Raw genomic sequence first — 12,609 nt, 5'->3', positions numbered from 1 at the left:
AAATTCTTTACACTTGCAACTGGCAATTGTTTATTGAAAATTCAATATTGTTTGAAAATTCAGGTTACAGCACTGAGCACTCCCGGTCCTCTAGTCTCTCGGACCTAACTCACCGGCGTAACACATCCAGTAGCAGCAGTGCCTCTGGAGGGCTCAGCATAACCGTTGAGAGCACAGAAGGGGAGAAGGAACACAAAGTGGAGAAACCGCCACGGCCCCCGAGGCCGGCACTCCCACCTGACAGGCCATCCAGGTACACAGCTGTTCTGTTTAAAAGAGGTAGTTCCCTATCTCTGGATAGTGCACATCCTGATAGCAGGACCCATCGAAGGTGAGACCACGGAACATTATGTGTACAGTTTGATGTGAAGGGTGTTACTGTTACCAATTTGTGATATTTTCTGTGTTTTTACATTTTTTTCAAACTCCATACTGTCCTGAGATGCACATTTTTGTTACAGATCAACAAATGTTTGTCTGTAGTCTGACGTTTTAAAAAAAAAAAAAAAAAAAACTGGAAATAATGCATTCTTTGTACCATTTCAAGGTTTTCTACTCTGCCAACAATTGGTCCGAGCCAATGTTCCCATTAAGTGGCGTGGCGGTCTGGAGGTCCCGTGTAGGCCACTCACTGGCTTTACAATGGGGGGAAAAACCACGCTTGTGCGGAAATTTGAATGGGCCGCACAGCCCATTAAAGGGACTGCGCACCCAAAAAAATTTAGCAGGAACATTGGTCCCAGCATCTTCACACCCTGTAGCCTCTGACTGTGGTGAAACTTCAAATTAGATTTTCTGCCCGACTAAATGGGTGGATATTTTATAGCTCCAAATGGCCTGGGTTTTAGAGTTGCTTCATTTGAATTATCTGTTCATTCAAATTGAAGATGCGCTTTTCTATTAAATTGCTTATTTTGTACCACTGGATAATTCCATTTTTGTTCCCGAACAAAAAAACCTATTTGAATTAACAGGATTCAAATAGCTGGCTGTTTTCAGTTTTGCTCCTGACTATTTGTCTCTGACTATCCAAAATCTGATAACCAAGTTAAGGTGTTTCGAGGCATTTTATTACCTCGTGTCCAAAATAGACAATACAGGGAGAGAGGAGGTGAGCTGTCCTTTCACCACTGCAAGCTGGGTTCAAATCCATCCCCGACGGATTTGACCAAATTCACCTCTGCTGGCTGCGACAGATGAGTTTGGGCAATCTCAATCGATGTCCTAGTAGATGATGATCTGTGCCCTGAGCCTTCATATAATTCATTACTAATTGGTATTAAATTTTCCGCCTCCCTCGGAAAGCCCCGAGAATTGCTGTTGTAGGAATGTGGGCAGTAGAAAGTAGTTGAATCGTTATCTGACCTGTGCTATATTTGACTCTGCAAAATTTAGAGAAATCAATCTCAAACCAGGAGTGCAACAACAGTGGGAAACGCTGGGAAACACTCAGCAGGCCAGGCAGCATCGGTAGAGAGAGAAACACAGTTAACGTTTCAGGTCGATGACCTTTTGGTCAGAACTGGAAAAAAAGCAGGAAATGGAAAGCAAGTTTGGGGACTGGGAAAAAGGGGAGGGGATGAAAGAACAAAGGGGAAGGTCAGTGATGGGATAGAAAGCAGGAGAGATTAAAAGACATTGAGACACATTAGTGCAACAACAGTGTATTGATGATGTAGAAGTAGAAAAAAAACATCATTAGTGCATTAGCTGACCTGTGACCTTGGCTTATATAGTTTGTGTCTGAGCCACAGAGTGTTGCATAACCTATTGGCACGAAATAGTACTGTAAATTCCAATTTGATACAGGATCAGTGGAAACCACTAAGAAAACCTCATTGTGGCTGCCCCAATGGCTTGGCGAGCAAGCGCTTGGTGTAGTACTAGGCAATATAGACCATGAAGGTGCTGAGTTTTATCCCTGTACTGTGTGCTGAATTAGCCAGTTTCCCCCAGGGCAGCTATGTGGATGCTGCAGTTGGCCTTTGTGGCTCTCCGCTAACGAGAGGAAATTTAGCCCGAATTCTTGCTCTTGATTATGTCGCTCCCCCTGGTGGAAAATGCACACGCGGATTGTTGGGCGACGACGGGATTGACTGTGCTGGTTCACAAGGTGGAATGTCCTCCTAGCTACTCGTACCATTTAATGACCTCTTGGGCAAGGCCTGTCAAAGTCGGCACTTTCAGGAGGGAATTGGAAGAAAATAAATCTGACCACTTCTTTCTGTATTGCAGGGTCCTCGTGTACAAGTCGTTGATCTGATGATCTTGAAGTGTGTACTGTAGTTGTATTGTTTCTAACAGATTCTCCATCCCTTAGGCGGAAGAAGGAAACGGTGGAGAGTCAACCCACTTGGGTCGATGACACCAGAATTGATGCAGATGACATTGTGGAAAAAATCGTACAGAGTCAAGATTTCACAGATGTCAGTAACGCTGAAGGTAAGCTCACCACTTTCTGTTGCCCATTTTTCCCCCCTCCTAATTCTGGGGTGCGATTCCCAGGGCACCATCTGGCACCTCGTCCAAGTGGCTGTGCTTTAGTGGTCAAGAGCGCTGTTAAACCTTGACAATCGCCCAAATCGGGGGCTTTCCAAAATGCAACTTATTTTACAAGTGTATTGTGAGGTTAGTATGACTTATAAGTTTGTAAGAAAAGGCAAAGTTTCATTGAAATTTGCCTGTTGTTCTGCTCCATTTATGTCCAGCAGTGTGACTAATGCTGCTGTAGGGTGTCTGGCTCTGGCACAATAGTTATCACGTGCCTCAGTTACTGGTGGGGAAAACCACGATGGTGTGTGGTCTGTTGATGAGACAACTGCGGAAATATGTTGATTTCAACAGTTGCCAAATCTTATTCCACTATTGTCAATTGGACCACACAAGTCTTATAGAAATGACAGCAGAGGCAGCTCAGCTCCTCACATCTAGCTCTTCAATTAGAGCTAATCCCACTTCCCTGCCCTTCCCATATTCTTATTTGCTTTCTTCTCAAAATCTTATCCAGTCACTTTTAAATCACATATTAGTCTCGGCCTCAGTCTCAACTTGTGGTAAAGCAGCAAAAATCTTCTAGCGTCGGTAACCAGAGGTCACAGATTTACGGCAATTGGCAAAAGAACCAGAGGCGAGATGAGAATTTTTTTTTTTACGCAGCGCATTGCTGTGGTCTGGAAGCCTGAAAGGGCGGTGGAAGCAGATTCAATAATAACTTTCAAAAGGGAATTGGATAAATACTTGGAAGGGGAAAACATTTGTTGCGCTACAGGGAAAGGACAGGGGAGTGGGACTAATGGGAGAGCTCTTTCAAAGAGCCGGCACAGGCACGATGGGCCGAATGGCCTCCTTCTCTGCTGTATCATTCTATGGTTCCCCTTTCATTCAACTGGTGATAATCCTGAGTCTCTGACCCATAGTTACTCATTTGCCAATCAGTGGAAACAATCTTTCACTATTCACCCTCTCAAAATCTTTTATAAGTTTTGAAAACCTCTAGTAGATGTTTCTTAACCTTTGCTGTTCCAGGGAGAGAAAAAATCAATTGCAGCCTAATAACGCCTTGTATGAGTACAAAAAACCCAGACTCTCGTTTGTCTTTTAATGGCCTTTTCTACCTGCACTTGCACTGTTAAAGATTTACGTATCTGCATTCCTAGAACTCTTTGTTCCATTGCTCTGTTAAAAATCTGATCATTTAGGTTCTACTGTCACTCAATGCCCCCTCTAAATATTTACCATAGGTGCACAGCCTGTTTAATTACATGCATTGGTACCTTTAAATTTACAGCTGTACGCGGGGTCTCTTCAACGAGACAGCTTGTGAGCGGCCTGTGTGGTACCTTCACGGATTGCTGTGCGGCCGTGCACCCACGCAGCTTACAGCATTCATTGTTGTCACTAGTCTTTTTCCTAAAATGTTTCGCTTCACATCTCTGTGCATCGAAGGTTATCTGCCCACTCCACTAACTTGCCAATGTCCTCCTACAATCTCTTGAATTCCTCCAAGTTTGTTGGAACCCTTAGTTTGATATCATCAGCAAACATTGATGAAATTCTTCTCGTACCTGTGTCCAAATCATTGTATCAGTGGAGAACAAAATAAGCTCCAGCGCAGATCCCTGGGACACCCACTACCCACATCCCCTATTCTGAAAAATAGTCATTTACCCCTACTCCTTGCCTTCACTCTATCCAAGGGTCTACATTTTCCTTAATGATGTGCCTTAATATTTGTAACAAGTGTCTTATGTGGCACCTTCCCAAATGCCTTCTGAAAATCCATATGTACAAAGTCCACACCATTCCCTTTATTTACATAATTAAGAATGACTTGCTCTTAACAAGGGGATGGACATATGAGGAGAGGTTGAGTAGATTGGGACTCTACTCATTGGAGTTCAGAAGAATGAGAGGCGATCTTATTGAAACATATAAGATTGTGAAGGGGTTGGATCGGGTGGATGCGGGGAGGATGTTCCCGATGATAGTTGAAACTAGAACTAGGGGGCAGTCTTAGAATAAGGGGCTGCTCTATCAAAACTGAGATGAGGAGGAACTACTTCACTCAGAGGGTGGTAGGTCCATGGAATATGCTGCCCCAAAAAGCTGTAGAAGCTACATCATTACATAAATTTAAAACAGAAATAGACAGTTTCCTAGAAGTAAAGGGAATTAAAGGTTATGGGGAGCGGGCAGGAATTTGGACATGAGTCTAGGTTCGGATCGGTCATGGCCCTGAGGGTAGCGGAGCGGGCCCAGGGGCCGTGTAGCCTGATCCTGCTCCTATTTCGTGTGTCTAATTCTGTTAGATTCAGGAGATGGTTCTGTGATAGTAGATTGGCGGTTAGGATCAGATCAGCCGTGATCTTATTGAATGGCGGAGCAGGCTCGAGGGGCCGATTGGCCTACTCCTGCTCCTATTTCTTATGTAAATCCATTCTGACTATCACTGAATGGCCTCTCTAAATGTTCATTAATTTCATCACACAAAATGGACTGGAAGTTCTCTCGCAAGAGATGAGACTAATTTCCTGGCTTAGCCCCCCCTTCTTGAACAATATTTGCCACTCTGCAGTCCTTTGTCACAATTCCCAAGATTTTTTGAAAATTATGGTTTGTGTCTCTGCTACCTCCTCCCCAACCTCCTTTAGTATTCTGGGATCATAGAATGGTTACAGCACAGTAGGCAGCCATTGAGCCCGTGCCGGCTCTCTGCAAGAACACTTCAGCTCGTCCCACTCCCCCGCCCTTTCCCCGTAGCCCTGCAATTTTTTTTCCTTCAGATACTAATCCAATTCCCTTTTGAAAGCCAGAATTGAGTCTCCCTCCACCACCCTTTCAGGCAGTACATTCCAGATCCTAACCACTCGCTGCGTTAAAAAAAAAAAAAAAAAAAAAGTTTTTCCTCATGCAGCCTTTGGCCCTTTTGCCAATCACCTTAAATCTGTGTCCTCCTGGTTCTCGACCCTTCTGCCAATGGGAACAGTTTCTCTCTATCTACTCTGTCCAGACCCCTCGTGATTTTGAACACCTCGATCAAATCTCCTCTCGACCTTCTCTGCTCTAATGAGAATAACCCCAGCTTCTCCAGTCTATCCACGTAACTGAAGTCCCTCATCCCTGGAACCATTCTTGTAAATCTTTTCTGCACCCTCTCTAAAGAATTGGACACAACACTCCAGTTGATGCCGAACCAGTGTTTGATAAAGGTTCATCATAACTTCCTTGCTTTTGAACTCTATGCCTCTATTTATGAAGCCCAGTATCCACTTTCTCAACCTGTCCTCCTGCCTTCAATGATTTGTGCACACATACCCCCAGGTCTCTCTCTTCCTGCACCCCCTTTAGGATTGTACCCTTGTGTTTATATTGCCTCTCCTCGTTCTTCCTACCAAAATGTATCACTTCGCACTTTTCTGCATTAAATTTCATCTGCCACACGCCCGCCCATTTCACCAGCCTGTCCACGTCGTCTTGCAGTCTATCGCTATCCTCCTCACTGTTCACTATACTTCCAAGTCTTGTGTCATGTGCAAATTTTGAAATTGTGCCCTGCACACCCAAGTCCAAGTCATTAATATATATCAAGAAAAGCAGTGGTCCTAGTACCGACCCCTGGGGAACACCACTGTGTACCTTCCTCCAGTCTGAAAAACAACCGTTCACCACTACTCTCTGTTTCCTGTCACTTAGCCAATTTCACATCCATGCTGCCACTGTCCCTTTTATTCCATGGGCTTCAACTTTGCTGGCAAGCTTATTATGTGGCACTTTATCAAACGCCTTTTAGAAGTCCATATACACCACGTCAACCGCATTGCCCTCATCAACCCTCTGTTACCTCATCAAAAAAACTTGATCAAGTTAGTTAAACACAATTTGCTTTTAACAAATCTGTGCTGGCTTTCCTTAATTAATCAACACTTGTCCAAGTGACTTTTAATTTTGTCCCTGATTACTGTTTCTAAAAGCTTCCCACTACCGAGGTTAAACTGACTGGCCTGTATTTGCTGGGTTTATCCTTGCACCCTTTTTTACACAAGGGTGTAACATTTGCAATTCTCCAGTCCTCTGGCATAATCCCCGTATCTAAGGAGGATTGGAAGATTATGGCCAGTACCGCCGCAATTTCCTCCTTAACCTCCCTCGGCATCCGAGGAAGTATCCTGTGTCCAGTCCTGGCGATTTATCAACTTTAAGTTCAGACAGCCTTTCTAGTACCTCCTCTATCAATTTTTATCTCGTCCAGTATCTCCACTGCCTCCTTTCACTATGACATTGGCAGCAGCATCTTCCTTGGTGAAGACCGATGCCAAGTACTCCTTTAGTACCTCAGCCATGCCCTCTGCCTCCATGCGGAGGTCTCCTTTTTGGTCCCTAATCGGCCCCACCTCTCCTCTTACTACCCGTTTATTATTTATATGCCTATAGAAGACTTTTGAATTCCCTTTGTGTTAGCTGTCAACCTATTCTCATACTCTCTCTTTGCCCCTCTTTAATTTCTTTTTCACTTCCCCGCTGAACTTTTTATATTCAGCCTGATTCTCACTTGCATTCTCAACCTGACATCTGCCATAGGCGCCCTTTTTCTGCTTCATCCTGCTCTCAACTCTTTCGTCATCCAGGAAGCTCTGGCTTTAGTTGCCCTACCTTTCTCCCTTGTGGGAATATACCTTGACTGTCCCCGAACCATCTCCTCTTTAAAGGCAGCCCATTGTTGGATCACAGTTTTGCCTGCCAATCTTTGATTCCAATTCCAGATCTGTTCTCAACCCATTGAAATTTGCCTTCCTCCAATTAAGTATTCAGTGGGATGTATGCCATTTGAGCCTCATCATTTATGCAATGATTTGTGTATGGAGTCCAGACTGATGGTGAGTTTCTTATGATGTAGACAGCGAATGACGAGTACGATAGCAAAATACTGCAGATGTTGGAAATCCGAAATAACAACAGAAAATGCTGGACAAAACACACCTTCCTGTGCAAGCGGAGGAGATGTAACACGTGCCCCTATACCTTCCCACTGTCCAGGGCCCCAAACACCCCTTCCAGGTGAAACAGCGATTTACTTGTACTTCTCGCAATCTAGTATACTGTATTCGCTGCTCACGATGCGGTCTCCTCTACATTGGGGAGACCAAACTCAGATTGGGTGACCGCTTTGGAGAACACCTCCGTTCAGTCCGTAAGGGTGACCCTGAGCTTCCAGTCGCCTGTCATTTTAATTCACCGCTCCATTCCCACTCTGACCTCACCGTCCTTGGCCTCTTGTACTGTTCCACGGAAGCTCACCGTAAACTCAAGGAACAGCACCACATCTTACGATTAGGCACGCTGTAGCCTTCTGGACTCAATATCGAGTTCAACAATTTCAGATCATAACCTTGGCCCCTATTACATTTTTCTTGTAATTTTTCCACTCCTTCCCCCCCCCTTTTCCTTTTGTTTCTCTCTCACACCTGGCAGCTATCTCTTGCCCTGCCAGTACACTTCACACCTAATCTCAGCCTATTACCATCTCGTCTAGCTTCGAACACCTTTTATTGTCTCTCTGCTTTTGTTTCTTTTACTTCTTTTGTCAGATCGCAGATTTTCTTTCCAGTTTTGAAGAAGGGTTCGACCCGAAACGTCAACTCAAATTTCTCTCCACGGATGTTGCCTGACCTGCTGAGTTTTTCCAGCATTTTCTGTTGTTATAGCGAATGACAAGTGTCTCCTCTCCACTGTTTTTATTGGTTTAAAAACTAAAAAATTGCCAGTAATACTGTGCAGTTGTGGTGTAAATGGGAGCACGAGTGTTGGTGATGGGGAGTTCAGGTTCTTGGGTTACCCACTGTTGCCATTAGTCTTATTTTGAATAAATGGTGCCAATATGCTGTAGTGAAAAACTCACTTCAGCCAACTTGCTTTAATGTGTGATAATTGATCAGCTCAAATTTCTCCTGATGCTACCACAGCAATGACAGATCTGCAACCATCAGCACTTCACTCTAGTCTTCCCAGCTCAAAAGGTTGTCTTCAGATACACTCTGCCCTTCTAAACCAGAGTTGTATCATTTTACTGCTGGGTGTTTTCACCGTGAATCCAGTCAGCAAGCACATCTCACGCACTAACCATTGCGTGTCACTGAAATCCTGGTTTATCTATTTTGCAGTGCCCTCTGGTGGTAGTTTTACTCCCATGTAATCTTTTACGGATCTATTGGTACTCTGTACAAACATGGACAATGTAATCGAAGAAGCGGTGTTACTTTATTTAGAAGCAAAGGGAAACCAGAACGTTTCCGCTTGTGTCAGTCCGCAGGGGCACAAACTGGAGAAGCAAGAAAATGCAGCGTTGTACTTGCAACTCCACTAAAGCCTGATGGAAATTCAATACAGCCAAAGTAATGCAAATAATCAGCCAGTCAGAATCGGTTAAGGGAATAAAGACTCAAATGCCAGTATTAATCTGCTTGTTGCCTGCAGTGGACAGTATTTTTTATATATTTCTGAATCTGATGCAGATTTTTAAATGTTCGCAGCGACTGAGACAGTAATTGAGGATGTGATTGGTAATGTGTCCATGGTATAACAAAGGTGAATAAGAGCACCCTCCCATCCCCCATGTTCGCACTGGCCAGTTTGAAGAGCAGGAAGTGTGTGCCTTGTTCTTGGCAGGGTGACTTTCACCTGTGCTCCTGGCCGCAATATTTATAACGTGAGAAGACAGTATCCACCAGAGGGCTCTTGGCCCCAGCTAGAGATAGCAAGAGAGAAAATCAAACAGCACAGAATGGAGGCCATGGAGCCCATCGTGTCTGTGAAAGAGCTCCAATTAAACCCACTCCCCCTACTCTTTCCCCACAACCCTGCAAACTTTTCCTTTTCAAGTATTTATCCAATTCCCTTTTGAAAGTTGCTATTGAATCTGCTCCCACCGCCCTATCAGGCAGCGCATTCCAGATCGTGACTTGCTGCGTAAAAAAACTTTTCACTTGTGCCCAAAAATACCCTGAACAAAACTTGCAACCAATGTCAAATCAATAACTTCACTGTAAGCATTCAGCAGGAAGTGATCAGCATTCTTTTAATGGAGATATACTTTTGCAATGTTGGGCAGAGTTGATCCCTTATTTCTGTGACCTGCGCTTTATACTATATTAATCTGGGTAGATTTCTGAAAATTACATAATTCCTATCTAAGGATTCTGTTTAACTCCAAAGAATACTTTCCAGTTTAAAAACAGTTCTTTTTTAGGCTCCTCTCCTCTTTCTCTCCACTAATATCTAGCCAAGTGCAAGCCATTCCCAGGTCTCTCTAGTTCATCAACAAGCCACAAGGAGGTGCACATGTATGACTCCCAATTTTTGTTTAACTCCTTGATCTTGGCCTTATTGTGGAAAAATAATCACTGACAGACTCTAGTTAGAGAATTGATGTAATAGATTTTCTTTTCACTGATCTATATTAATTCAGTGCATCAGTTCATTGCAGTACTGATGGAGTGCTGCATTATCAAAATTGCTGACTTCTGGATGAGCCATTAAACCAAGGTTCGGGTGAATGTCAAAGATCCCATGCCATTATTCGAAGGAGATCAGGAGTTCTCCCACTGTCCTGACCAACATTCTGCAACAAGCTCTATCGAGCAACAGTTAACTGCTCATTTATCTCCTTGTTGTTTGTGAGAACTTGTGCACAAAGTGGCTGCTCTCTTTACCTGCAGAACAGTAATCATTTCACAATGTGATTCATTGTACTTTGGGTTTTTCCCGAGAGACACGATGAGGCGTTCTCTAAATGCAAGTCTTTGACTCGGTGTTCTCAAAACGAGAGCTGTCATCGAGCATAAACTCTTTTGCTGTTAAAGGTTTTGAGCCAGGAATGCGCTTTGAGTTTTCTTCTACAGTATGCTAATGCTGCGTGTACTCTTCATTTCCAGACAGTAATTTAAGGCTGTTTGTGAGCAGAGATGGAACAACAGCACTCAGTGGCATTCAGCTGGGAAACAGGTGGGTTCCATAAATCGCATGCTCAGTGGTCCTGTACAGCCATCTCATTTATCCGAGACTCCAGATTATTTAGTGTGGGATTTTCTCCTAAAATGCTCCTTTGGCACTTTAATAACTCTATTGAGATTTGTCTTGTATTGTACTGTTGGGCCCTTCCAATCTTCGGCTTGTCTTACTCTAAAGCATTCCTCTGTGCAAATAGGAGAAACATTTTTGACCCTTCAAACCCACAAGTGTTTTAATGCAATATAGCGACTTCTCTACCTGGCACTCCTCTGATCGAGGTTTTGTTTAGCAGTATCTAGGTGAACAGCACCTCCTGAGGGAAGCATTTCCTCTGTGCCAGGTGTTATAAACACATTCTTTTAAAAACATTGAAGATTTTACACAGAAGAAATTCTCCCTCCTCCACTGTCAAATTTTGTTTGACACTCCTGTGAAGCGCCTTGGGACGTTTTACTACGTTAGCATAGTGGTTAGCACTGTTGCCTCACAGCGCCAGGGACCCGGGTTCAAATCCGGCCTCGGGTGACTGTCTGTGTGGAGTTTGCACATTCTCCCCGTGTTTGCGTGGGTTTTCTCCGGGTGCTCCGGTTTCCTCCCACAGTCCAAAGATGTGCGGGTTAGGTTGATTGGCCATGATAAAAAAATTGGCCCTTAGTGTTAGGGGGGATTAAATACGTGGGGTTACGGGGATAGGGCTTGGGTGGGATGGCTGTCGGTGTAGGGACCGGGTGCTAGGGTTTGGATGATCAGCCATGATCTCGTTGAATGGCGGAGCAGGCTCGAAGGGCCGAATGGCCTACTCCTGCTCCTATCTTCTATGTTTCTATGTTAAAGGCGCTATATAATTGCATGTTGTTGTTCATTCAACCAACTAATCTCCCACAGCGATACAAAGTTCAATCCTTGTTTAATGTTTTCTTTCTTTTCCCATCCAATCTGGGGAAAATGCCATTTAGTACCCGTGGACCTAAAACATTAGGGGGGGGGGAAATTGGCTCACGCCCCCTTTGGGGCGATAACTTCGACGGGGCGCTGAAAAGGTTAGCAACCCCATGCCTGAAATTCAATGGTGACGCCCCAAGCAGGAAGCGCCGCCGCTAACCTCCCGCTGAATTTCGCAGGAGGCGTCAGCGGTGCTGCACCCAGGCGCTAGTTGCTTTGCGCCCCCGCGCTAACGGGAGGCACAAAGCAACGGAATTTTCCCCCCTAGATGTGCAGCAAAATATACTTCGTATTGCACAAGGCCCAGAAAGCGGAAAGAGAAAAGTTGAGTGAATCTCTCGACCAAGGCTGTTTGCCATCTGCGCACCAGCTGCACCAGCCCTGCAAATGAATTTAGAAACCAAATCAAACTGAGATTTGCTATAGATCATATCATTGCATGCTGTATTCAAATGTTTGTTTGTGATTGTACATTTTCTCATGTTATTTGATTATGCTCAAGCAATGGAATGGCCTGAGTATCTCCACAGTCAGTATTGTGTGTTGAGTAACAAATACTGTTCCTTTCTCCACAGGGTGTCTGCAGGTGTCTTTGAGCCTGTTGTTATCGAGAGCCGTTGAGAAGCTTGTGAGCCACTCTGCACCTACTAACCACTTTCCATTCAAGCTCCTTGCCTACTGCACACACCTAGTCTTATCATCAGGTCATGCCACCCACCTGCACAGCTGGACTGAAGGAGGAGGGCGGCTATTTCTATCCGACAACCCCGAGAATTGGCAGACGTTGATTCTGACTGCATTGGAGTAATAGGAAACTGGGTGGGACACAGGTCCCAAGTAAGGATCTCCATCTCTTTCTGTTGCAAAACCTACTGAACCAATACAAATACTGGGATTTAATTTTAGATAAATAATTTTTGTGACATTGAGATTTTGTTTCATAAATCCTTTTGAAACACAACACTTAAATACCAAAACCATTTGGCTCTGAGTCAGTTTAAAAAGGTGACAGTTTTTCAGTGCGATGTTGCGGCATCATTATTTCATGATAAACCGGAGCATGTATAAAAGATGCTCTCTCCCCATTCCTGAGCCATTTATAGACCAGGGTCGAAGACTACACGTTGCTCTATGAATCTTTGACTATGGCGTCAAGGAAAATTT

At 44.2% G+C, this 12,609-nt stretch overlaps 1 protein-coding gene across 2 annotated transcripts in view; it reads left to right on the top strand.

Annotated features, from left to right (window-relative positions):
• LOC147101627 (early estrogen-induced gene 1 protein-like) overlaps positions 1–12,609 on the top strand; it is a 126,771-nt gene that overhangs the window by 107,100 nt on the left and 7,062 nt on the right. The window contains exons 8-11 of one of the 2 annotated variants that reach the window (XM_085965344.1): positions 64–331; positions 2,321–2,442; positions 10,428–10,497; positions 12,021–12,282. In XM_085965344.1, the coding sequence (XP_085821470.1) occupies positions 64–331; positions 2,321–2,442; positions 10,428–10,497; positions 12,021–12,066 (506 nt within the window). In that variant the 3' untranslated portion in view covers positions 12,067–12,282. The remainder of the gene's footprint in view (positions 1–63; positions 332–2,320; positions 2,443–10,427; positions 10,498–12,020; positions 12,283–12,609) is intronic. The other variant, XM_085965345.1, reaches the window with a different exon arrangement.

The sequence above is a fragment of the Somniosus microcephalus genome, chromosome 23 (assembly GCF_052327205.1).
Source record: "Somniosus microcephalus isolate GS21.2 chromosome 23, FLI_Smic_1.0, whole genome shotgun sequence".
Lineage (NCBI taxonomy): Eukaryota > Metazoa > Chordata > Chondrichthyes > Squaliformes > Somniosidae > Somniosus > Somniosus microcephalus.
Note: the sequence above shows the minus strand (reverse complement) of the source record. Positions and strands in the feature narration are given on the sequence as shown.